Below are 23,767 nucleotides of genomic sequence, written 5' to 3' on the forward strand. Positions count from 1 at the left end.
GTCTTGTTTATATACTCAACAGTCTCTAAGTTCACACCATTTGCTGCAAAGGAAGGCAGTTGTCTATGGGAATAAACATAGGTACTTAGAAGGCAGTTTGACATTATGCCAATTTGACTTTACATCAGTAGTAAGTTCCCCACTAGGCCCTATGACGTTTCTAGTCCTATGTCTCTAGTTAGGTTTACAGTGCATGCATGGGTTTTCTCCTTGTAGGTCTCCCTTTGTAGCCCACACTTCATGGTGATCCTCCTGCCTTAACTTCCTGAGTGCTAGGCTTGTAGCCGTGTACTACCACACCTAATAATCAATTGTTTTAAAAACTAATTTGTACTATTTATATGTCTTTTCTGATGATTGCACATTACTGGTCCATTCCTTTGTTTTTCATGGTGATAATAATTATTCATAAGCTTAAGGATGTGTTACCATTAAATAGTGTTTTAAGCCGGGTTTATACAGTAAGAGTAGCATATATGTACGTGTCTCGAGAAGTCACTGTGGTTTTGGAATATTTAGTTAATTCTGGTTTGTTTTCACTAAAAGGATCTAAAGCCTGAGATAAATGAGTTTTAGATGTCAGAAATTTATGTATTTTTTAAAAATAAGTTTGCAATGATACTTACCTTGAAAATTATATTTAGACTAGTTTGTTCTTAATTTTTATTTATTCAGTGTTATTTATAAACTTTTGGCATCAAAAAGTGAAGGAATCAGAGTTCAAGCACTCAAGGCACTGGGCTATTTTTTAAAACATCTGGCTCCAAAGTGAGTATGCATGAAATCTAAAATGAACTGTTGGATATTATTTGTTTAAAGCTTTGGAACAAGGTTTCTGTTCTGTGGCTCCTTTAGTTACTTTCTTTGTTGTTGTGGTGCTGCTACTTAATTTTTAGTATTATATTGCCATATAAGTTTAATGCCATTATTGCACATTTTAAAGATAAAACTGGATGAGAGTATTTAGGTTCTGTTATGAAAATTACTTATGTATATGTTGGGTTTTTATGAGAATTAGTGTGAATTCATTGAAGGCTTCATCTTGGTGAACTGAATCACCCTGTATATTATTATCTGTATCATTTACATTGATGTAGTAACTGAGATGTGACAGCCAACTTATTCATCTATTGCTACATCCCAGTTTATTACAGAACTTGAAGTTTTGGAGGTAGAACAAGTGGTGGTAAACTGCAGTCTTTCTGAACCCAGCCGCCACCTGTATGTAGTTTTATTACATCACAACCATGCTATTATAACCCGTGGCTGTTTTCATCGTACAAAAGCAGTGCTGAGATGTGACAGAGACGATATGGTCCACAAGATCTTAAAGATTTACTTTATAGAAAAAGTTTGCTGACCCTAGGGTATAATTAAAATATGTGATTTCTACTTTTAAAGTTTATTCCTGGAAGATTAATTTTAGTGCACATATTTCTGTAGTGTTCAGTTTCCTAAATTATGTACATTTCTTGCCCTCTCCACCCCAAAAACATTGTGATTCTGAAGCATTCATGTGCACTAGTAGGGCATAGCCCAGTTAGCAGTAACAGATAACTGCTCTGAAGAACTTGTCAAGTTTTTGCTGTGCTGTAACATAGCCCATGTCTTCTGCCTTTTGAACTTCAGATATGCTTATACTGTGGTTAGCCTTGAATGTTCTAGGTTGAAGAATGTTATGTGAGTAATTGAGTTGGAATTTATAATCAGAAAAAAAATCTGAGTTTCCTTTATCAGTTGTGAACCCCCAAACTCTGTATTTTGAAATTTCTTTCATGTTATTTTAGGAGAAAAGCTGAAGTCATGCTTGGGCATGGGTTGTTTTCGTTGCTAGCTGAGAGACTCATGCTTCAGACAAATCTCATCACAATGACCACATATAATGTTCTGTTTGAGGTAAGAATGTAGTTAGAATTTACTCATTAATTTATTATGATAATGTTATAATTGTCAGTATTTAAATAAAATGAGATAATTTGTTTATAATACACCACTTTTAAATTATTTATATAAAGATAATATGCCTACATTTTAGAAGTTTATTAATTGTGAATTATTATGTAACCAAGTTAGCCCTATTTTGTGTTTGTTCTATTGTGTTGATTATTTGATGTTTCATTTTATAATAAAGTAAAAATAACATTATGGCGTTAAAGGTATTTATATGTCTAAAATACTTAGCTTTGAAAATGTAGGATTGTATCATACATTTTACTTTTGAAACAGCATCTCATTTTAAAGCTCAGACTGTTCCAGAATCTAGTTTTGTAGCCAAGACAGGCTGTAAAGTCTTGGCAGTCCTCCTGCCTCAGTCTCTCTAGAGCTGGGGTTACAGGTGTGAGTTCTATGCCTAGCTGCACACAGAGCTCTCATGTTTGTGCTTAGACTACCTTCCTAGTGGTACTCACCTAGCTATCGTGCTAATGTAGTCTGCTGTTTACCCTTGCAGATTCTTATAGAGCAGATCTGTACTCAGGTGGTACATAAACAGCATCCAGATCCTGATTCTACAGTGAAAATACAAAACCCTCGTATGTATTTTATATACTTTAAGATTGCTTTTTCTACTTTAAAAATAAAGTCTCCATGCAAAATCAAAAGTTAATATTATTAAAGTAAGCAGATATTTTCTCAAGGAGTGAATCATAATAGTTTTATCTATGTTTTATATTGAAATGTTATGCCAAATTGACACTGTTACTATATTTATGTGATCTTGGTTTAGTTTTTTTTTTTTCCCTGATTTTTCAGAAAAGTTTTTTTTATGGTATTTGGTAATGTCAGGCTAAATTATGTAAACAATGGGAGCAGTTTTCAGTTTTAAATTACTGCCAGTAAAAGAATGCCAAATTTGATATGGGAACACTGTCTTATTTAACTTAGAATTCTTAATTCTAAGAATTAATTAGAATAATAGGGCATATTAATTTCTCATTTTTAAGATCATGCCACCAGCATAACTAGTTAAAGGACTTTTAGAATTACATTTACTTTTTGTATGCAGAGGAATTTAGTTACCTTTTGTGTTTCTGTGTATAGTGTGCTACATTGTATCAATTTTTAAAGCATGAAACTTTGAAGTTTACTTTTTCTCTGCTTTCCAAATCATGTTGTCATTCATTGTTCAGAGTGAAAATGGAAAAATTTAGATGTAAGAATTTTAGAGTATTTTATCAACTTAGACCAAGCTGCTCTAACATAGTAGCTCAGACTGGATAATTCAAAAGAATAATGCAGACCAAAGTGCTAAACGGTCTTATTAAATAAAAAACCTGGTGCCAGCTATTGGGGTAAATTCTGAAAGATCAGAGAAGCAGAACAATTCACAGTCAACCTCACCTCGACAACTCCTCATTGGATCCTGTTTCCACGAATCTTCAGACTGAAAGCTTCTGAGTTCTCACCCAAATGGATCTTAGTTGAACTGCTGCTAAAAGTCTAAAAGCATAAAAGCATCTAGTTCCTGTCCTCACGCCTTATATGCCTTTCAGCTTTCTGCCATCACTTCCTGGGATTAAAGGCGTATGTCTTTCCCAAGCAAAGACATAAGATCTCAAGTGCTGGGATTAAAGGTGTGTGCCACCACACCTGGATCTAGTCTGTTCCTAGTGTGGCCTTGAACTCACAGAGATCCAATGGATCTCTGCCTCCAGAATGCTAAGATTAAAGGCATGTGCTACCACCGTCTGGCCTCTATGTCTAATCTAATGGCTGTTCTGTTCTCTGTTCCCAGATAAGTTTATTCGGGTACACAATATATTGGGGGACACAATAGATCATGACAGAGTAGAATTTATTTATTTTTTTCAAATTTTGTAAGCTCAGAAGGCTCCTCTATTTGCTTTGGTGTGGGCTGCTCTGCCTACTGAGGAAGACAGAGCAAGCAAGCTGAAAGCTTCCCTGGAGCCCCTCTAAATGGATTTCATCTCATTAATTGGAGAGCCCTCAAGGCCTGATTACTTTTTAAGGTCCCACTTCTTAGCCTTGTCATGTGGGTAGCACCTGCATTTTGGAGAGGACACATTCAAACCATACCATTTGACCCTTTAATGCTGAACTGATTGATTTAGGAAATGGCAGGCAGTATATTGTGGTAGTTCAAGATACAGCTTACCTGGGGTCTGGAGAAGGTGACTCAGTGATCAAGAGCACTGATTCTTATTTCAGTGGGCCCAGGTTCAAATCCCAGCACCCATAAGGCACTCAGAATTTTCTGTAACTACTCCTAGGATCCAGTCCCTTCTTCTGGCCTTTGTGGTCACTCCATGCCCATGGTACATAGACATACATGTAAGCAAGACACCCAGATACATTAAAAAGAAAAAAAAGTGGCCACCTGGGTTCAACTCTACCCGTTTTACTAGTTTGTGACTTTTATGCCCTCTAAAATGAAGACTAAATAGTGTCTACATTCTGTTGTGGAAATCCTGTGGCTCTGTTGAATGTGTTTTCATTCAACAGTGCCCTAGGACAGCATATCCTCAGTGTAAATCGCAATGATCTTATTTTCATGAATATCATCATCACTATAATAGTTTAGCTAGAAAACTTCTGAAGTTATTGAAGAATTTAGAAATTCTAAAATTATCATTAATTCCATGGAAGAATATCTTCATTTTGTTATTTTTAGTGTTTAATTTCATTCATCAGAATCCTTGACAAGGGGGTGACACAATTCTTAAACTTTTAATTAGGTAGGTAAAGTTTTGGTGTATTCTTTAAATTTGTAGTTATAGTTATTTTTAATAATCTGGATAGTTTAGATTAAGTAAGTGTTTAAAAAAGTTCTTTCCAGCCGGGCGGTGGTGGCGCACGCCTTTAATCCCAGCACTCGGGAGGCAGAGCCAGGCGGATATCTGTGAGTTCGAGGCCAGCCTGGACTACCAAGTGAGTTCCAGGAAAGGCGCAAAGCTACACAGAGAAACCCTGTCTCGAAAAACCAAAAAAAAAAAAAAAGTTCTTTCCGTACAAAAAGCCCATTCAGTAGTAGATTTATTTACATTTTCTTGGGGATGGGATATTGAGTAGGTTTTATTTTCCTTTGTATTTTTCTTCTAATTTTACCTTTAAAATCAGAGAAGAAATACTTAGAGCTTTAAAAATTTATCTCATAATGGAAAGGCTGTGTATACCATCAGTTTTGTTGCAGAGTTCATTCTTTTTCTCCTTAAGATTTTGATTATAGTGGGAATTTTTGTTTTTAAGATAAACTTTGCTCTTTGGTAGAGACTAACATTTGATCATCACTATAAATTTGATCATTTATAATTTAAACGTATTGTTTGAACTGTATAAAATGCAACTCTGGCTGGAGTGTAGCTCAGTGGTAGAGCACTTGCTTCATCATGCCAAGGCCCTGGATTCCATTTGTAGGAGAGGAAGAGCCAATCAACATGACATGAAATCATTGTCCGGTGTATAAGTTCTTTCTAATGAATATAGGTTCCTTTTTATAAATTTAAAAATTCTTTAAAATAAATTATAAATTAGCATGTTTCTCTAATTTTTATAAAATGTTTTCAGTAGACATTTATAAAGAAAAGACAAAGAAATTGCTTATATTACTCTACCTTCCTGAATTTTTTGTTGTGGTTGGTTTTTACTTATTTATGAACTGTCTTACAGAGATACTAAAAGTAATTGCGACCCTACTTCGAAATTCTCCCCAGTGCCCAGAGAGCATGGAGGTTCGCCGAGCCTTTCTTTCTGACATGATTAAACTTTTTAATAACAGTAGAGAAAACAGGAGGTAAGCTGGAATAGAAAGCGTTCATTTACAGTATTCATACCTACTTTTGGATGATTCCAGACTGTCTTAGAAAAATTCCTTCCTATAAGTGTGTGTAAGTAGCATACAAGTGTTAAAATTTTTATTACCACATTGTTGGAACTGTTTTGAATGTATTATCGATAACTGTGTTGTTCACCCCCACCTTCCACCCCCTCTTGAGACAGGGTTTCTGTGTGTAGCCCTGGCTGTCCTGTAATTCCCTCTGTAGAACAGGTTGTATTGCAACTCAGAGATCCGCCTGCCTCTGTTTCGTGAGTCCTGGGATTAAAGGCGTGGGCTGTCCCAACTGGCCTTTTAAAACAAACAAACAACAAACAAACAAACCCAGACCTTTATTTACTATCTAAAATTCTGGTGATTTTACAGTTTTTAGTAATTCAGTACTTTTTTTAAAATAACTTTTAGGAGCTTGCTACAGTGCTCTGTGTGGCAAGAATGGATGCTTTCTCTCTGCTATTTTAATCCTAAGAATTCAGACGAGCAGAAGATAACAGAAATGGTATATGCCATATTCAGAATCCTGCTTTACCATGCAGTCAAATATGAGTGGGGTGGCTGGCGAGTGTGGGTAGACACCTTATCCATCACACATTCAAAGGTAAGTTGCTTTATGGAAGTATATGCTATTTTAAGTACATGTAATTTTGAATTTTACTCAAGTAAAATATTAATATGTTTGAAATGAAGAAAAAGGTAGGTTATTTTCTGAAAATATAGTGAAGTAAAAACTAAAAAGGCATTAATAAGAATGTTTCTAACTTATTTAGATATGGAATAATTATTTTCAAGTGTTAGTACTATGTGTGTTTAAATTAAGTAAATTTGAACATCATGTCATAGCGTATTGAAATTTATATTTTCATGTATGCCACACTCAGGTACTTTTCTCTGAATTTTTATTGGTAGGAAATTTTGAACACAAGGTGGCGCACCATGTTCAAAGATGGGAGGTTTTTTTTTTTTTGGATTTTGTTTTTGTTTCTATATTTTTCTTATAAATAATATAAATTTGAATAAAAAGCAAAGTTCTTGCTTTTATTTGCATTTTGCTCAGGTCAAAGTCAGGTAAAAAATTGGTTTCAAAGAAACTACTCAGCTATTTTTCTGTTTTAACACAACATCTGATATAACCCAGGATGGCCATGAATTCACTATTTAGTCAAGAGTGACCTGGAACTTGTGATCCTCCTGCCTCCACCTCCTAAGTGCTGAGTGTAGGCTTATGTTACCTCTCCCAACCTGTTCTTTGTTTTTTTAGCTTTGAACAATTTTAATGAAATACTATAGACCTTGAAAGATACAAAAAAATGAACCTAATACTTAGCTATTAAATTAAGTACCTCTTCTCAAATGTTTTATCATTCTTTATTCTATCTCCTACCCTCACTCCCCACTAAAGTAATTTGATGTTACTGTTTCTGTATCTTCTTTATGCTCTTACTGCAGTATATACCTTCATATAATTTTTTGGTTTTTTGTTTTGTCAATTCTAGGTATTGAACCTAGTGCAGTCTGTGTGTCAGGCAAGCTGCCTGTCCTGACTCATACTATCAGACCTTTATAGCTCTTAACAATAAATAATGTTCTTTTTTATGTTTAAATTTAAGGTTAGCGCTATCATGCTAAATGTATTTTTGCAAATTATTATTTGCACTATGTTGCTTGGATTCATCCATATTTACCCCTGTAGTTGTGTTCATTTCCTCAGCTATTTAGTCTTTTATGACTTGACTTTATTCATCTACCAGTTGGTGAGCAAATTATGCATATTTAAGAGTTTGTGTAAATTCTTACAACTGTAATATGTAAGATAATGTAATTTCCCCCTCATATTAGTGTATACATTTAGATTCTTACCAGCATTTATCTTTGTAAGTTCTTATTGCTTCACATCATTTCATCACTTTGTCTGGATTTTAAAATATTTGCCAACGTTAAATTTTTAATTGATGTGCCATTAGACTCTATCTTTGTTTTCGTGTTATGTGGTTCTACATGTCTTTAATCCTAGCACCCAGGATGCAGAAGAATCTCTGTTCGAGGACCGAAATTCAGTTACTAGAACCCATGTCAGGTGGCTCACCTGCCTGTAACTCCAGCCCCAGTATCTATGGCCTCTGAGGGCATCTGCATTCATACAAACCCACATGCAGGCACACACATACACACAGTTAAAATAATGAAAGTAAATCTTAAGAAAATCTAGTGGGAAATAAGAAAATTATCTGATTTTATGAAGTGCCTTTGGTCTGTGCACCAGATTTTTGAGACTGATCAATTTAGTCCTAAGTGCTGTTCAGCTAACCATGATCCAAGGACAAAATCGTGCCTGTTACAAATAAAAGTTTTGGGACATAATCACTCCCATCTATGTATTTATTAATATATGGCTGTTTTTGCACTACACAGATAAATGAGTATCCCCTGTAGAGCTACATGACTCTTAAAGCCTCAGCTATCCATAATGTGATCCTACACTGGAACAGTTTCCTATCCCTGTGTCCTTTATTTTGCTTTGACTACATTGCCTCCATTACAATGGGCTGCTGCAATCTGGGTTGGTTTTCTCTTAGTAGGTTTTCACCCTTTACAGAAAGATAATGAGAAAAACTGAGTTGCATTTGAGCCTCATGTACATTTGGATTAGATTTCAGAGTTATCTGGTGGGATTACAGGTTAGAAAAGTGCCAAGCAAGAAACAGATTTTTTTTTCATGTTTTCTGAGTGTATATGAGTTTGCCTTGGAAAGGATGGCTAGGGGAAAATAACCTTCAAAGAGATGTTGAAGTATTGCCAGAAGACTTGGGGACTCCTTGAGATCTTTTCAGAGGATCTGTGAAGTTCTCCTATCCAGCTACATAACTCTATGGGATTGGATTTTCCTGTAGATTTCTACCCAAGCAATATAATGCCACAGACCCATGTAAGATTAGGGGCATATCAATTTAAAAATAACATGTTGTTTCCCTCTGTAGGTAGTTTGTTATTTCTTTTAATAATAGCAAGTTAGTTTTTTTAAAATTATTTTTTCACATATGTTTGCCTTGTCTTTCATTGATGCCATTGATAAAAGTATTTTCTAACTTTCATTACTTGACAAGAAACTACACTCTGGCTGTAGGGTTATAGTTATTGTAAAATATGCCATGCTGTGTTAAATCTTAATTTACACAGTCCTTTCCATTTACCCAAATCCTCTCCGTTGTTTAGGACTTCAGTTTTAAATGATAACTTAGCTGGTCACTCAGTCTGTCTGAATTCACAGCATCTAAGTTTTGTAGTGTCTCCTGTCAGTCTCTCTTGGTCGCATGCATCAGTCTCCTGCATCTCATATGGCTGTTGAGAGACCCTAATGATGGAAGTATGATCTGTACCTCCACGACTGCCTGCTCAGCTTTCTGCTTTTCTCTCTTCCTCTGTCTTCTCTCTCTCAACCAGTATTACCACCTTGCATCCTTTTCTGTTCTCTCCAGTGTCTCTACTCAGTCTGGCCCTCTGGCCTTCTGCTGTCCTTCCCCTGTCACTTCCTCCCTAGTGGAGCTGCATCTCTTTCATCTCACTCCTCTCTCTCTGCTCTCTGTTGTCTGGTTGATTTTTGTCTCAGCATTCCCAGTCGTTCTGTGCCAAGGTCTCTTTCTTGTTTTCTATTCTTTTCCTTCCAACATTTAAAATTTATTTTTCTTTCTTTTACTACCTATATGTATTCACCATTTTGTTCCTTCTGGCTTCTATTTGAATGCTTTCCTAGATATTATGAAAGTTGAAAGAAGAATCCAAAACAGATATTACCCTGGAAGGTATTGTTTTCTAACAGAAGAAAACAAATGTGTTAAGAAGAGTTGTATACAAGGTTCCAGGTTTCAAATACCACAGAAGAGATATGCACAGTGAAAAGAGTGATAGCTTCTACCCGAGGGCATGGAGAAGTCTGTGTAAAAGGTGACACTGAGCACAGTCTTCAGGAGTAAATTGGATTCATGTAGATAGAAATTGGGTGACTTTCTGGTAAAGAAAGCAGAGCAAGCAAAGACATAGAGATAGTTTCACTGAGGAAAAAGTGGTGTTTAGGTTTGCATCGAGGTGTGTGACTTGTATGAAGGAGAATGCTACGTATAATGCACCAGTGTGAACCAGCATTAACCATACATGTCCCTGTGATACCTGTGAATTCTTCTCCTGCATTTTATCAGCAGCTATTAACATTTCTTCATAGCATCCATAGATCTGTACTTGGTGCTGAGTTTTTATCGGTGAAAGGAAAGGAAAACATCATTGTTTAGTTTAGCTTGATTTATGCTGTGTGTGATTAAGCAGCTCAGTCTTATCAAGAAGCCATGAACAGTGTCAGTGGCTGCTTATGAAAGTTGGACCACTTCTTCAGAGTAATTTAGAATGCACATTTTATTATAATTTTTTGTCCCACCTCAAAACCTTATTCTTAAGGAGGGGGAAGCTTAGAAGAATTTATTAGACCTGGGGATCAAATGCAGGGCCTTGTGCATACTATGCAAGTTGTTTACTACTAGGCTACACCACAGGCTATAAGACTATGCTTTAAAATTAGCTCTTTGCTCTGTGTGATGGTGTACGCCCATAATCCCAGCTATTTGCAAAGATGACAGAAGATGATCCTTTGGTCAAGACCAGTGTGGGCACTATAGAGACCTAATTCCAAAACACACACACACACACACACACACACACACACACACACACACACACACACACACACACGTACGTATATAATAAATTCTTATGCACAAAGATGTTTAAATAATCCTCTGAGTAGACAGGAAATATTTTTGCTACTTTCATAAAATTCTTCTCCGTCTACCTTCACATTAAGCTGATACTTTATATATACTTTTTTCTAAGATGTATATGATATTTTACATCTTAGAAAAGAGTATGTGGAGGTATGGAGAGTCTAAAGAAACTGAATGTGTACCTTAGTTTATGATTTCTTAGTTATTTTTTAATTTTTAATTATAAAATTTTAATTATAAAAATCTGTTTGCCTTTTTGTGAGTTTAAATATGGTGCAGAGAATGTTAAGAGGAAATATGCTACTTTATGTAGTATTTATAAGCAGTGCTTGTTTGTTTGTTTGTTTATTTATTTATTTATTTTTTCCTAGACATAGATTTTATAGAATAAATTCAGAGTGGTCAGAGAGAAGAGGCAGGCATTGTTCAGTTTATATTTTTCTTTACTTCAGTGCCTTTTGATTTGAAACAGATCTTCAAACTACTTTGCAAAGAAAATAATTGCTTTAAGAAGAGGCCTTGTGTCTACTTTCCGATAAAAGCCAGTCCTCTGTCTCCTTTTTAAAGGAAATACTGACTAAAGAAATTGTGGAGTGTTTTATTTTTGTATTTTTAAATTGGAGTAAAACTAGATTTGCCACATTCTTGTTGTGATGATATATTAAAAAATAAACTAATAAATGGAATTGTGAAAGGGCAAAGAAAAACTTATTTCAAGTTGGCTTTTGTAATTTCAACTTTTAATTTTAGTTTTTCACACATGTATTTTCATTTTCTTTGTGGGGATTTTCTTCATTAATTAAAAGTTAAAAGGTATTTGATTTCTTTCCCATAAAATTTATACAAAATTATTTAAATGCTCCTACATTCATTTTTTTGTTAAAATATTAACAGTTATTTTTAAAATGAACAACTTGTGCTTCAAGGCTCTTCATATGAACTATCTAATATCTTCATGTGAATATCTAATAGAGTTGTAGATAGGTGTGAATTATTTAGTTAAGGAGTTCTTGTAACCAAATTTTCTGTATGTGAAAGAACCCATTTAAAAGCACCTTAAATACTTTCTTGCATGTGGTATTATAATGAGGCTTACCTTTTGCTTTTTGCAGTGATTTTGGGTCTCAGTATCACAAATTTATATTGTAGTTCTTGATGAAGAACCGATGTGTAAAGAACTAAGTTGCAGAATTGGATGGCTTTTGCTTTTGCAGTTACATCAGGATATATGCAGCAGCTATAAAAAGCCAAAGAAACTCAATTGCAATTTTATTGTTCAGTTTGATAGATTTCCTGCCACCTTTGTAGCAGGGAAGCTGTTTGTCATTGTGTGCTGTTCCACCAACAGCGGAACTAGGTTTTATAAGCAGTAATAGGCTTCTAGCAACTGCTCTGGACTGCTTACTGTGGACTGAGAGTCTCGGAGTGTGCCCAGCAACCTGTGTAATTTCATTGTTGTCTATGTTTTCATCGTTAAAAAGTTTCCCCCTTTTTAGAAAAGGATGAGTTGTAATACAGTTAAATAACAATGTTTTCATTTGGTATACTGTAATGCTTCTTTAATTACACTTTAAATTATTCCAATTTATTATGAGAATGACCTAAAAATACTTTTTTTTATATAAGGAAATAGAGCTTCAAGTTTTAGACAATGTATTTGCTATTTCTTTGTTGGCAAAAGATGCAAAATAATGAACAAGTAAAAATTAATTGCACTTGCATTGAAACAAAATGAATTAGATTGTGCTCAACTGGATGAATTTGAGTAAAATACTTAAAGATCTTAGATTATTAGAGTATGTTACCTACTGTTAGCAATCAGAGAAATTAATTGCTCATTTCAGTCATGGTATAGACAAAATGGTAGAATAATAAGATTAAAAGCGACCCATTAAGAAATTTCAAGAGCCAATGAGATGGCTTAGTGGGTAAAAGTATATAGTACCTAACCTGATAAGCCTGAATTTGATCCTTGGACTCATAGCTAGGAGAGGACTGACCTTCACATGTCTTGTGGAGCAGGAGCACACATGTACTCATACATAAATAAAATGTAATTCAAAAATAAAAAAAGCAATGTCAAAAGTTAAAAAATTTTCATTTCACAGATTTGCATTTTGTGTGATTGATGAAGTATCCTTGTCTTAAAAATTTTTTTAATAAAAATACCTTTGTCTTTTTCTTTTAAAATTTGGAAGTAATAGAAAAATTTGTATATACAAAAAACTTCTAAACTACTCAATGTCCAGATATCTGAGTATGATTTAATACTAGTATTTTGGTAAGATCCTCAGGTCCACTAATCCATATGTGTAAATATATAAACACATGTAATTATTTTCTTCCAAAAATTTGGTTATATTTATGCTCTTTTATGATCTATTTCCATTTAATGACACTGCTGCTTTGCATTTTAATGGTTACATAGAATTTCGTGTATGTACTATGTTGTACTGTAAAAAAGTAAAGTTAGCTTTGGCGATTATGTAACATCTGAATGTAACACTTAACTATCCTAGGAGTGGTTCATGATTTACGTCTCTTCTTTTCCGGCATTCTCCAGAATTTTATTTGGAAGAGCTGTTGGAAGTGATCACTAAAACAAAAACTATTAATTTATATTGTAACGTGTTACATAAATGTTATACTTTCTTATTGTTGAACAGTGATGCCCTGATCATGTGTGTGTACATTCTTCACATTTATCTTTCTTTTTTCTTTCTTTCTTTCTTTCTTTTTTTTTTTTTGGTTTTTCGAGACAGGGTTTCCCTGTGTAGCTTTGCGCTTTTCCTGGAACTTACTATGTAGCCCAGGCTGGCCTCGAACTCACAGAGATCCACCTGCCTCTGCCTCCCAAGTGCTGGGATTAAAGGCGTGCGCCACCACCGCCTGGCACATTTATCTTTCATAGGATGCATTTTTGTAGAATTTCCAGAAGAAGTTTCTGTATTTTAGAGTGTTTATCATGCATTTTAGAATGTTTTAGTAGTTACATTAAACTCCTTCCTAAAATTTTTTAGTAATTTATATACCAGATTTGCATGTAAGCATGTGTTTTGATTTATTCAAGAAAGTAAAATTGATCAAATGAGATCATTCTTGGGCCATGGGGCCTACTCTTTATTAAGTCTCCATTGAAGAAAACTGATTTTTTTCTTTGTGAGTGGATGTCATTTAGAGATAGCTTCTGGGTTAGGGTTGAGGGCTTGTGTCCACTTTTCCTCTCAGCATTGGGAACCTGTCTAACACAGACCCATGCAGGTCTGTGCATGCTGCCAATGTCTCTGTGAGTTCATATTGTGTGTCAGTCCTGCTGTGTTTAGAAGGCCTTGTTTCCTTAGTGTCCTCCACCTTTCCTGGCTCTTACAGTCTTTCCACCTCCGCTTTGTATAGTTCCCTGAGTCCTGAGGTATTGTAGGAGTCTAGCAGAGTCACTGTGTCAAGGGTAAACATTAGAACAGAATAGTTGTTTTCTAGAAGTAATTTAACCATGAAGGAGTCCTGGTGGAAATCAGTGATTGTTCTTTGTGATTTCTAGAGTTGTTTTTCTGAAGCAGCTTTACATCTTTGCATGACTTTAGTCATAAGACACTCCTGGCACACCTGGAGCTCATGGATTATTGGGTACTGTAAACAGTATGCAATAAGTACTAAGGTGGTGGGGGTGTGATACTTTCCTTCAGAAAAACATATAGATTTGATCAGGGACTTTGGTATGAGGAACTTGTTTACCCCAAAATCAACTTTGTGTAAAAATCAATAAATACACTTTGAACAGCTGTTCGAGGGTCAGTCTATCAGAAGCTGGACATTCCTGCTGTCACACAGACCTAAAATTCATCTTGGAGTGACCTCTTTCTTTGACCGACCCACACAACACAGAACACTCATCATTTGGTGCCCAACAACACTGAACACCTGACACTGACGGGGAGGGGTTTGTTGAAGACATCCCATTTAGGACTGACTGTTCCAATATCTCTCATTCTCAGCACATTGTCCAGTTGTGGGCCTGTATATTAATTACCACCTACTGCAGAAGGAAGCTTTTCTGATGATGGCTGAGTGAGACCTGATCTCTGAATATAGCAGAATGTCATTAAGAGTCATTATATTGCTGTGCTCCTTTAGCAGAACAATAGTGTTTGGTTTTTTTCAGGTTCGTGGCCTCTCCGGTCTCAGATTCTTGGCCACCTGAGCAGTGTCAGGCATGGGTTCCATCTTAGGGACTGGGCCTTAAATCCAATAAGATAGTGGTTGGTTACTCGCACACCTTTTGTGCCACTACAGCAGTGTATTCTACAGGCAGGTTACCACTGTAGATTGTTGGATTTGTAGCTGGGTTGGTGTTTACCTTTCTCTTCTGGTAGCATGCAGAGTACCTTCCAGTTCTATGAACAAAGGCTCTAGGTAGGTACCAATTTTACTTCTCCATGCCCAATGAGTTTCGTAGGCACTGTCTTCAGTAATAGGGCCTTACTATCAGTTTGTGAAGGACAGCCAGAAGGGCCTGAGTTTTTGGGTGTTTCTGTGGGGGTCCCCTTGGCTAACAATTCAATTATAAGTAACTCATTTCTGACATTGGAGATTTCATTTGGTGGCAAGAAAAGCCTAGTTGGGGCTTTGTGTCCTCCATTATTTGGTGATTTAATTTAGATTTTTTTTTCATATATGTATGTATTTTTTTTGTTTTTTTTGAGATAGGGTTTCTCTGTGTAGCTTTGCGCCTTTCCTGGAACTCACTTGGTAGCCCAGGCTGGCCTTGAACTCACAGAGATCTGCCTGGCTCTGCCTCCCAAGTGCTGGGATTAAAGGCGTGCGCCACCACCGCCCGGCATATGTATATTTTAAGAAGCTTCTACTGTAGTAGGTTTCCATATGATCCCTCAAGTAGTAAGGTGGACTTTGAACTCCAGATTCTCCTGCCTCTGTCTCACTAATGTTGGTATTATGGATTTGTGCTATCACAATCTTGTTAACTGTATTATTTTGTCATAATTTGCCTTAATTTTATAGCTAATATAGATAATAGAGTTGCTCTTAAGTATTTGTCAGTGATACCAAATGCTTACAGTAATGTGTATGAACCATCAGTATGTTAACCATACTTTTGCTTAAGAACTTAAAGGAAAGATGCATACAGAATCACCTATGAAAATGAGCCTAATTTAGTGTATTGTATTGACTGGCGAACAATTACTACTTAGGAATTATGGTACTTTATGGAAATTTGAGCACCAAGTTTACCTCTTGTTTAAGTAAATTCTAGATTATTCCTGTGTATTAGCATATTTAATACAGATACTAAAGATCTTAGGGTTTCTCTTTAAATTATATACCCATGTTATATTAACAAGGAAATGTTGCTTAAAACATTTTATAAAAGGAGAAAGTTTATATTTTCTGTGGTTGCTTACTAATAATTATGGTGAACTTCAGAGTAGTAAGAACTGCAGATTTGTGAGAGAACTCTTGTAGGGAGAAAAATCATTCCTTTCTACCCATTTTACCTTATTGGCCAGGCCATTTTCAATTAGACTGACAAAAGATAAATAAGACAAATACATATCAATTCATTTAAAATAAATTTAAACCCTTGATAGGATATGAAGAAGTAGGGAAACCATTAAATTTGCTGTTGTTATGCTATGTAGACAAAGAGGTAACCGTGGAAAGATTTAAGAGGAAGAGGCACTAGCTCCACGTAAAGTAGCCAATTGTCATAATTTCCAGTATCCGCTCTTTGTGGAAATAAGGTTATTCTTTCCCTCACATTACGGGGAAGATGTCTGTTGGGGGCATGTCTTGAGTTTCTTGACTTGTTTCTTAAGACATGGGAGTGTAAGTTCCGAGGTCCTTCCAACATTTCTCGGTTCCTCAGCTTAAAATGCTTTAAGATGCTTAAAGCACTGTGTTTTCTGATAGAACACTCTGAACTGTGTCAACTACAAGCAGACAAATACATCTTTGTTAACAACAACAACAATAAGTCAAGTACAGTTCTTCTATAACCCAAAGTCAAAAGGCCAATAATAAATTAGGAAGAACTAAAGATTAGTATTCCCAATTAGAAATTGATAGAAAAAGACAATACAATATAATTATGTTCATGCATCTCACAGAAGACTATGTAAAATTTTTTTAGATTTATAAAAAGATTCTGGACTAACTTATTATAAGAAGACTTTAAAGTAATATTATTTTGAGCTAACTGATCAAGAATGATTAGGTGAAAAATACTAGGAATATTGGTTAACTTTTGGTATATTTGAATAAAAAAGCAGGATTTTTTATATAACAATTTTTTCTAACAATTTATACCTGTGTGTGTATGCAAAATGATACTCTAAAATGATAAATGAGAAATTAATAGTTGATTAATTACTTGATTGTTGGTAGAATTTTTGCTTTTGAAGTTGAGTGTGGTAGAAAGACATTTTTACACTATATGCTTTTTGTATTTGAGCCATGTGAATTAATCTATTTCAGAATCTCTTTTGGTTCATTGTATGAGTGAATGAATGTACAGTGCTTATGGCATATGTCACTTGTTTTTCTTATGGGGTACCTCCCCTTTTCTATTTAGCAAAATGTTATTATCATAATACGTTCACTTTAATAGTTTCCCTAAAATAGCATATGCCTTATATTTGATATCTCATCAGAAAACTCTAGTAGTAGAGAAATTAGTGTTGAATATAAATTTGAATAAGTACTTTATGTAAGACAAATCAATAAATATTTATAATTTTCTTTTACTATTGTATCTTCCTCCATGTATGATTGCTAAATGCTGTTCTATTCGTCTCTAAAAGATCTTGTCTGTGGTAGTAATCTTTTGACTGATATACATTGATATCTCATAGGGAATGATTCAGTTTTCTTGAAAACATGTCTTATTTATCTGTTGTGGAAACATTTTTTATCTAAGAACTAGAAACCAAGATGTCATATTCAGTGAGTATTGCACAAAATAACACAGTTAAAAGATGCATTTGTTTAAAGCAAAGCCAGTTGCTAAACATGCCGACCAATTTTTAAAAAGTCTAAATTTTATGAGTTATACATTCTTAATATATGAAATAAAAAGATAACAATGGTGTTTTGATTAGTTTCTCTTTTATCTCCTAGTTAGTAAATTTGAGTGCCAACTAAGTTGCAAGCAGTGGCAACGAAGTCTTGTAGTTAATAGCACATAAGTACCTTTAACTGGGAGTTTATAGAAGTGCTTTCCAAACATTACAAACAGCTATAGATTAGCAATCAAATGATTGTGAAGATTAATGACTAGTCTTTTAGCGGGTAATTTAGAACAATATCTGGTAATTAATTGTGAATTATCAGTTTCAAGTCACAAATACCTTTAGAAAAACAGCATAAGAAGATAACAACAGTGGTAATTGTTTAATTACCACTTAGCTTTTAGACTGTTGGAATAAATTAAGGAGAAATTAGTGCACCAACTGAATTTAGAATTTTAAAAGCATTTCAAATCCTGAAAGTAAATGCTATCCAACCTGGGGTGTTGCCCCCCCCTTAATAACTCAGTGTCCAGTCTAACATGACAGTAGGGTGATTATATATATTTTTTTACATTCTTGATGTTTTTGGTCTTCTGTTCTCTCTTATAAAGGCTCCAGCTTTTGTATTGTGCAGAAAGAGAATGAAGCAAAAGAAAGGGACACCATTTGTAACCAGTTCAAACTTTGAAAGTAGTGCTTGGCCTTTAGGGGAACATTTGGCTTTTTTCTCCATTATCAAAATATCCTGTATCCCTTAGCTAAGAATAAATAAGATTTTGTTTTTTATAGCTCTATTTAGAGCTGCTGTAATATCAAGGATAAATAATTTATTTAAAATTTTCTTCTGCAAAGAAATGATAGAGAAATGGGTTTCCATGTCATGAAAGCTGTATATCATCCAGTGTGTAATGATCTTTCCAATAGGTACACGCTTAGATCCTAGTATAATATATAGAGAGGCTAGAAGAATAATGAATTCTTTTCTCATATATCTTTATGAGTAAGCTTTATGAGTAATTATGTTTTTGTCATTTTATGATATGCCACCTGTTATCATTAAAATTATTTTATCAAAATGAGGAACTATAAGTAGCATACGTTTTATCATAATTAGCTATACATTTAAGAAATTATTGAAAGAATTTTAATTTTATGTTCTATAAGTGGTGCTCATTAAAATATATCTCTTAACTGATTAAATGTATTTCTTGTAGGTTACTTTTGAAATACACAAAGAAAATCTTGCCAATATATTTAGGGAACAGCAGGGAAAAGGTGATGAAGGATTAGGGCTGTCTTCTTCAAGTCTGGTTCCAGAAGTCACTGGTGTTACCAGGGATGTTGATGTTTCCGTCGGGCCCCAGCACTCAGATCTGAAGGATTCTCCTAACTCTCCTCATTTCGCTAGAAATAGTGATGAGAACTCAAGTATTGGAAAGGCAAGTTCAGTAGATTCTGCATCCAACATTGAGCTGCAGACACCTGATCTGTCTAATGATGAAAAGAAAATGGAGCAAGAAAACCAAGGGTTACTGGATCAAGCCGCTTTGGAAGGAACAGCAGCAAACGAGACAAAGGATGCATGTGATTTAGAAGCATCTTCTGATGCGGTAGACTCTGTGACTCTTGTCTCTGATTCTTTTGAACTACCTGGCAAAGATACAGTTGTCATCAGCGAGATAAGTGCTTCCATAAGTTCCCCCTCAGAACAAGATGCTGCAGAGATGCCAGAATTACTGGAAAAATCTGGAGTAGAGGAAGAAGAAGATGATGATTATGTCGAACTGAAGGTAGAAGGCAGCCCTACTGAGGAAGCCAGTTTGCCCACAGAGCTCCAAGGTAGTAGTTTGTCTGTAGCTGCCTCTGAAGCCAGAGAAGGGCAAGACATGTGTGGCAATGACTGCGAAGTTCAAGAGGAAACACCTATTACTAAGATTCAAAATGATACTGAAACTGGAGATTGTGAAGATTCTAGGTTCCCAACTATGGCTACCCCAGGACCTTTAGCTACCTCACCAGAAGCTCCTGTTTCCCAAACAACTGTACCGTCAGACATTGATGAGACACTGGATGAGGGGATGAAAGCAACTAATGCTGGAGAAACTGAATCGGTTAGTGATTGTGCTGATCATGTTTCTGAGGCTCCTGCTACTTTCGAGCAAAAGATTGCTAAGCTAGATGTTTCCAGTGTTGCTTCAGATACCGAGAGGTTTGAATTGAAGGCCAGTGCAAGCATAGAAGCACCACAGTCTCATCGACATGGGCTTGAGGTAATTATAGACATTGTCTTAAACTAAAAAAATATAGGTATGCATATTTTGCCTGTTGTTTGTGCACGCCATGTGTACCTCTGTTGTCTCTTTGGCATGAATTTGCACTACGTTAAAGACAACAAGTGCGGGTACTTGTATTTGGTTAGTATAACATTTCTAACAATTATGTAAGTGTATATATTAAATGGTTATGTCATATTTGACAATTAGTTTGAATTTATGACTATTTACTCATTCATTCATTTTTGTGGTGCTGAGGATTAAATCCAGGGTTTTATGCATGCTATGTAAATTCTCTCCCACTGATTATACTCTCAGCCCCAATGTGAGTTCAGTAAATGGCAGTTTTTCTTATTATTTTAACACAGCAGGACCAAACATTACCACTTCAAAATTGGCATAAGTTTAGTTTATAAAGCAACTATACGAAATACTTGCTTTTCATTCTTCAACTAAATCAGTTCTAGCATATTCCTTTTCCAGTTAAATCTGGGACCGTGTATTTACCATTGTATGAGTCTGGTTTCAGATTTAAGGGTCTGTTTGTACTATGAGAAGAGTCTGTGTGATTGAGAGGCACAGCTTTCTTTTTTATCAGTATTTCACATGTGGTTCATGTGGTTGGATACATATGATTGCTTTTTTTCCTTTTTTCTTAACTTCTGTCCCTCATTTCCTCCCTTTCTTTTAGTTGTTATTTTGTCTGCTCTTCATTATGTGGACTTTTGTTAATTCTTATTTTAACTAATGAAGAATAATTTAGTTACTGTCTGGATCATAAGTACTGTTGTCTTTGCTAATAATCAAAGTTAAAAACTGCTTGGTTGCTTTGTGAAATGCTACACTGTGGCAATGTCTGCAATAACATGGCTCCACGATAATTACTGTTGAATTGTGGTATTAGTATTATTGATGACTTTGCTTTTACTGTATGGTAAGACTACTCGTTAATAGGTTTCTTCTGATTTTACTTTGTAGTGTCTTAGAATTTGAATATTTGTTAGATGCATTTTATGGAAGTTACTGAATCCTTCGCTAATGTCTTCTTTTGAAGTTAACTTACTTTATTACTTCTTAAACTTTTCTCTATTAGGTATCAAGGCAACAGGAACAGCCAGGGCAAGCAACAGCAGCAGAAGCTGTTGACCAACAAAGGAGGGACTCCAGATCGACCATGTTTCGCATTCCTGAGTTCAAGTGGTCTCAGATGCATCAGCGTTTGCTCACTGATCTCCTATTTTCTATAGAAACAGATATACAGATGTGGAGAAGGTTTGTTCATGTGTTCACTAGAGACGACATATATAAATCAATTTTAGTTTCTCTTTCCGAGAAATTTATGTAAACATTTTACATTACTCCAGACATTTGATTGAAAAAGCAGAATATAAATTATTTTATGTTAGTATTTTATCACATTAACTTTTATTCTCCATTCTGTGCATGGAATCCCGATTTGGACTACAAAGCCATAAAGATCCAAAATTTCCCTTATTAAAAATTGCTGAAGGATAGCTGGGCGGTGGTGGCGCACGCCTTTAATCCCAGCACTCGGGAGGCAGAGCCAGGCGGATCTCTGTGAGTTCGAGGCCAGCCTGGACTACCAAGTGAGTTCCAGGAAAGGCGCAAAGCTACACAGAGAAACCCTGTCTCGAAAAACCAAAAAAAAAAAAAAAAAAAAAAAATTGCTGAAGGTTTGCAATAACATTTTTTTCTAGACTAGAATTAACTAGAAGGTAGGTATTCCAAGTGGGCTTGTTATTGTAAATGCCAAAATTTAGCTGAAATTCATGTACAACATTGTTCATATGTTTAGCATAAGAAATCTATATATTTTCCATTGTGTGATTTACAATTTTAAAAGAACCCAATTTGTTGATTTTTGTTTGTATGTGATTCTTACCATGTTTAAAAGAATTTTATACCATTATGTAAGAAAGTAGTAGTAACAATTCATTTTTAAAAGCACATGCAGTGCCATTTGCCTCCTAATTTTTGATGTGACTTCTCAATCAACTATTTAAATCAAATATATGATGACTAGTGTCTATGCTTTAGCAAAGCTATGTCTTGGACATAGACAGTAGCACTGATGAAGAGTGTTTTACTTGTTCTGAGGAAGTGGGCACTCCTAGTATCTGCTGCATTTCCAGGGTGGTTCAAAGGCATCTTCTTTTCTGCCTCTCCTTAAGCAGGCAAACTGTGATTTCCTTTCCTTAGCTTCATCAGTAAACATAATTTATCTTTGGACAGCCACTCAACAAAGACAGTTATGGACTTCGTGAATAGCAGTGATAATGTCATCTTTGTACACAACACAATTCATCTCATCTCTCAAGTAATGGACAATATGGTCATGGCTTGTGGAGGAATACTGCCATTGCTTTCGGCTGCTACATCGGCCACAGTAAGGACTTCACTACTACATACAGTTGGTGTGAATCAGAAATGTGGTGCATCCTTACTGATTGGAGCTTCTTGCAGTGGTTGCTTGTACATCATAACTGCTAGGATAAAAAATGCATTGTATTTATCTGACAAGATCTTAGGATGTGTTGCAGGAATGAAAAACCTATATAGAATGTTAATTTATTAGGCATGAGTTAGCTCATGAAGAATATGATGAAAGTATTCTCATCACTCTTTTGTTTTTAGATCAAAAGGGCAAGTCAATCTATTGTTCTAGAACTCCAGAAAGCCTGGCCTTGAAAAAACTAGAAATTGAGGAATACAGCTGGTAAATGTGAATGTAGATATAATCACCAAACTTTATACCTTACAGCATGAGCTGGAGAATATTGAACCTACTCAAGGCCTTTCAATAGAAACCTCAGTGACATTTTTGCAGAGGCTCATCAGCCTTGTGGATGTACTTATATTTGCAAGTTCTCTTGGTTTCACTGAAATTGAAGCTGAAAAGAATATGTCATCTGGAGGAATTCTGCGTCAGTGTCTCCGACTGGGTAAGCTGTTAAAAGACGTCAGTTAAGAATTATATTTAACATTTTCCATCATCCACACTGTTGGAGAGAAGGTGTATGCTTTCCATGTTGCTATATGTCTGCGTTTTAGTGTGCATAGTATTAGCTAGCAAGTTTGATCATGGGGTGGGTATAATCAACATGCTGCCTAGGTGATTCTGACTAACATTCACCCTTCTCTGTTAATGTCTCTTTTTTCTAAATTAGTGCTTTTCAAGTTTTATAAATTATCAGAAGATCTTCTTAGCATGTATATTTATCTTGAGTGAGGCCCAAATTTGTTTTCCAAGTACCATGAGATGCTTATCCTTTTCTCTTCCAAACACACTTCAATAGGAATGTTCTAAGTGGGCATCACTCAAGTACACATTTATTCAAATCAGCTTAGATAGTTTATTAAAGAAGTTAACAAAATCATTAAGTCTCAGTTCTTCTGGGAACAGTTCTTATTTAAATGATAGCAAACGTACTCAGAATGACTGGCAGTTTAGTGTTAAGAAGGCTTCATTAGATGATGTAAACTCTTGTTCTTTGCATAAGGTTTCCTGTATCTAGGTGTAAGTTCTGAGATTTGGTTAATTGACTTGCTTATGCAGAGAAGATATTGGAGAGAGAGGGCCTAAGAAATGGAAGCAAACCCTTAGGAACTATGATTTTATGAAGACAGTAATTTATAAAAATAGCAGCATGGAAGCTAATTAATGAAACATTTTCCTACATTTATCAAGAATATGTAATATAAATTAGTAAATATCCATAATTGGACTTTTCTATGCCATTATAATTTTTACTTAAAAAACCTTTCAATATAGCTTTTAGAGTTAGTATGCTCTAAAGAAATTGGTGTAGTAATTTATAGAAATTATTTTAAAAGTTCATGTATCATTTCATATATCTGTCATTAGTGCTGATTTTGATATTTCAGTAACAACTG

General features: G+C 35.1%; 1 protein-coding gene across 4 annotated transcripts in view; it reads left to right on the top strand.

Annotated features, from left to right (window-relative positions):
• Positions 1-23,767, top strand: part of Lrba (LPS responsive beige-like anchor protein) — a 563,056-nt gene that overhangs the window by 98,244 nt on the left and 441,045 nt on the right. For all 4 annotated transcript variants that reach the window (XM_052731913.1, XM_052731912.1, XM_052731914.1 and 1 more), the window contains 9 exons: positions 676-768; positions 1,788-1,896; positions 2,450-2,531; positions 5,626-5,749; positions 6,197-6,389; positions 18,794-19,849; positions 20,946-21,124; positions 22,106-22,259; positions 22,635-22,815. In XM_052731913.1, coding sequence (XP_052587873.1) covers positions 676-768; positions 1,788-1,896; positions 2,450-2,531; positions 5,626-5,749; positions 6,197-6,389; positions 18,794-19,849; positions 20,946-21,124; positions 22,106-22,259; positions 22,635-22,815 — 2,171 coding nt within the window. The remainder of the gene's footprint in view (positions 1-675; positions 769-1,787; positions 1,897-2,449; positions 2,532-5,625; positions 5,750-6,196; positions 6,390-18,793; positions 19,850-20,945; positions 21,125-22,105; positions 22,260-22,634; positions 22,816-23,767) is intronic.

This window comes from Peromyscus californicus, unplaced genomic scaffold (genome assembly GCF_007827085.1).
Source record: "Peromyscus californicus insignis strain IS unplaced genomic scaffold, ASM782708v3 Scaffold_9__1_contigs__length_137607984, whole genome shotgun sequence".
In the NCBI taxonomy this organism is placed as follows: Eukaryota; Metazoa; Chordata; class Mammalia; order Rodentia; family Cricetidae; genus Peromyscus; species Peromyscus californicus.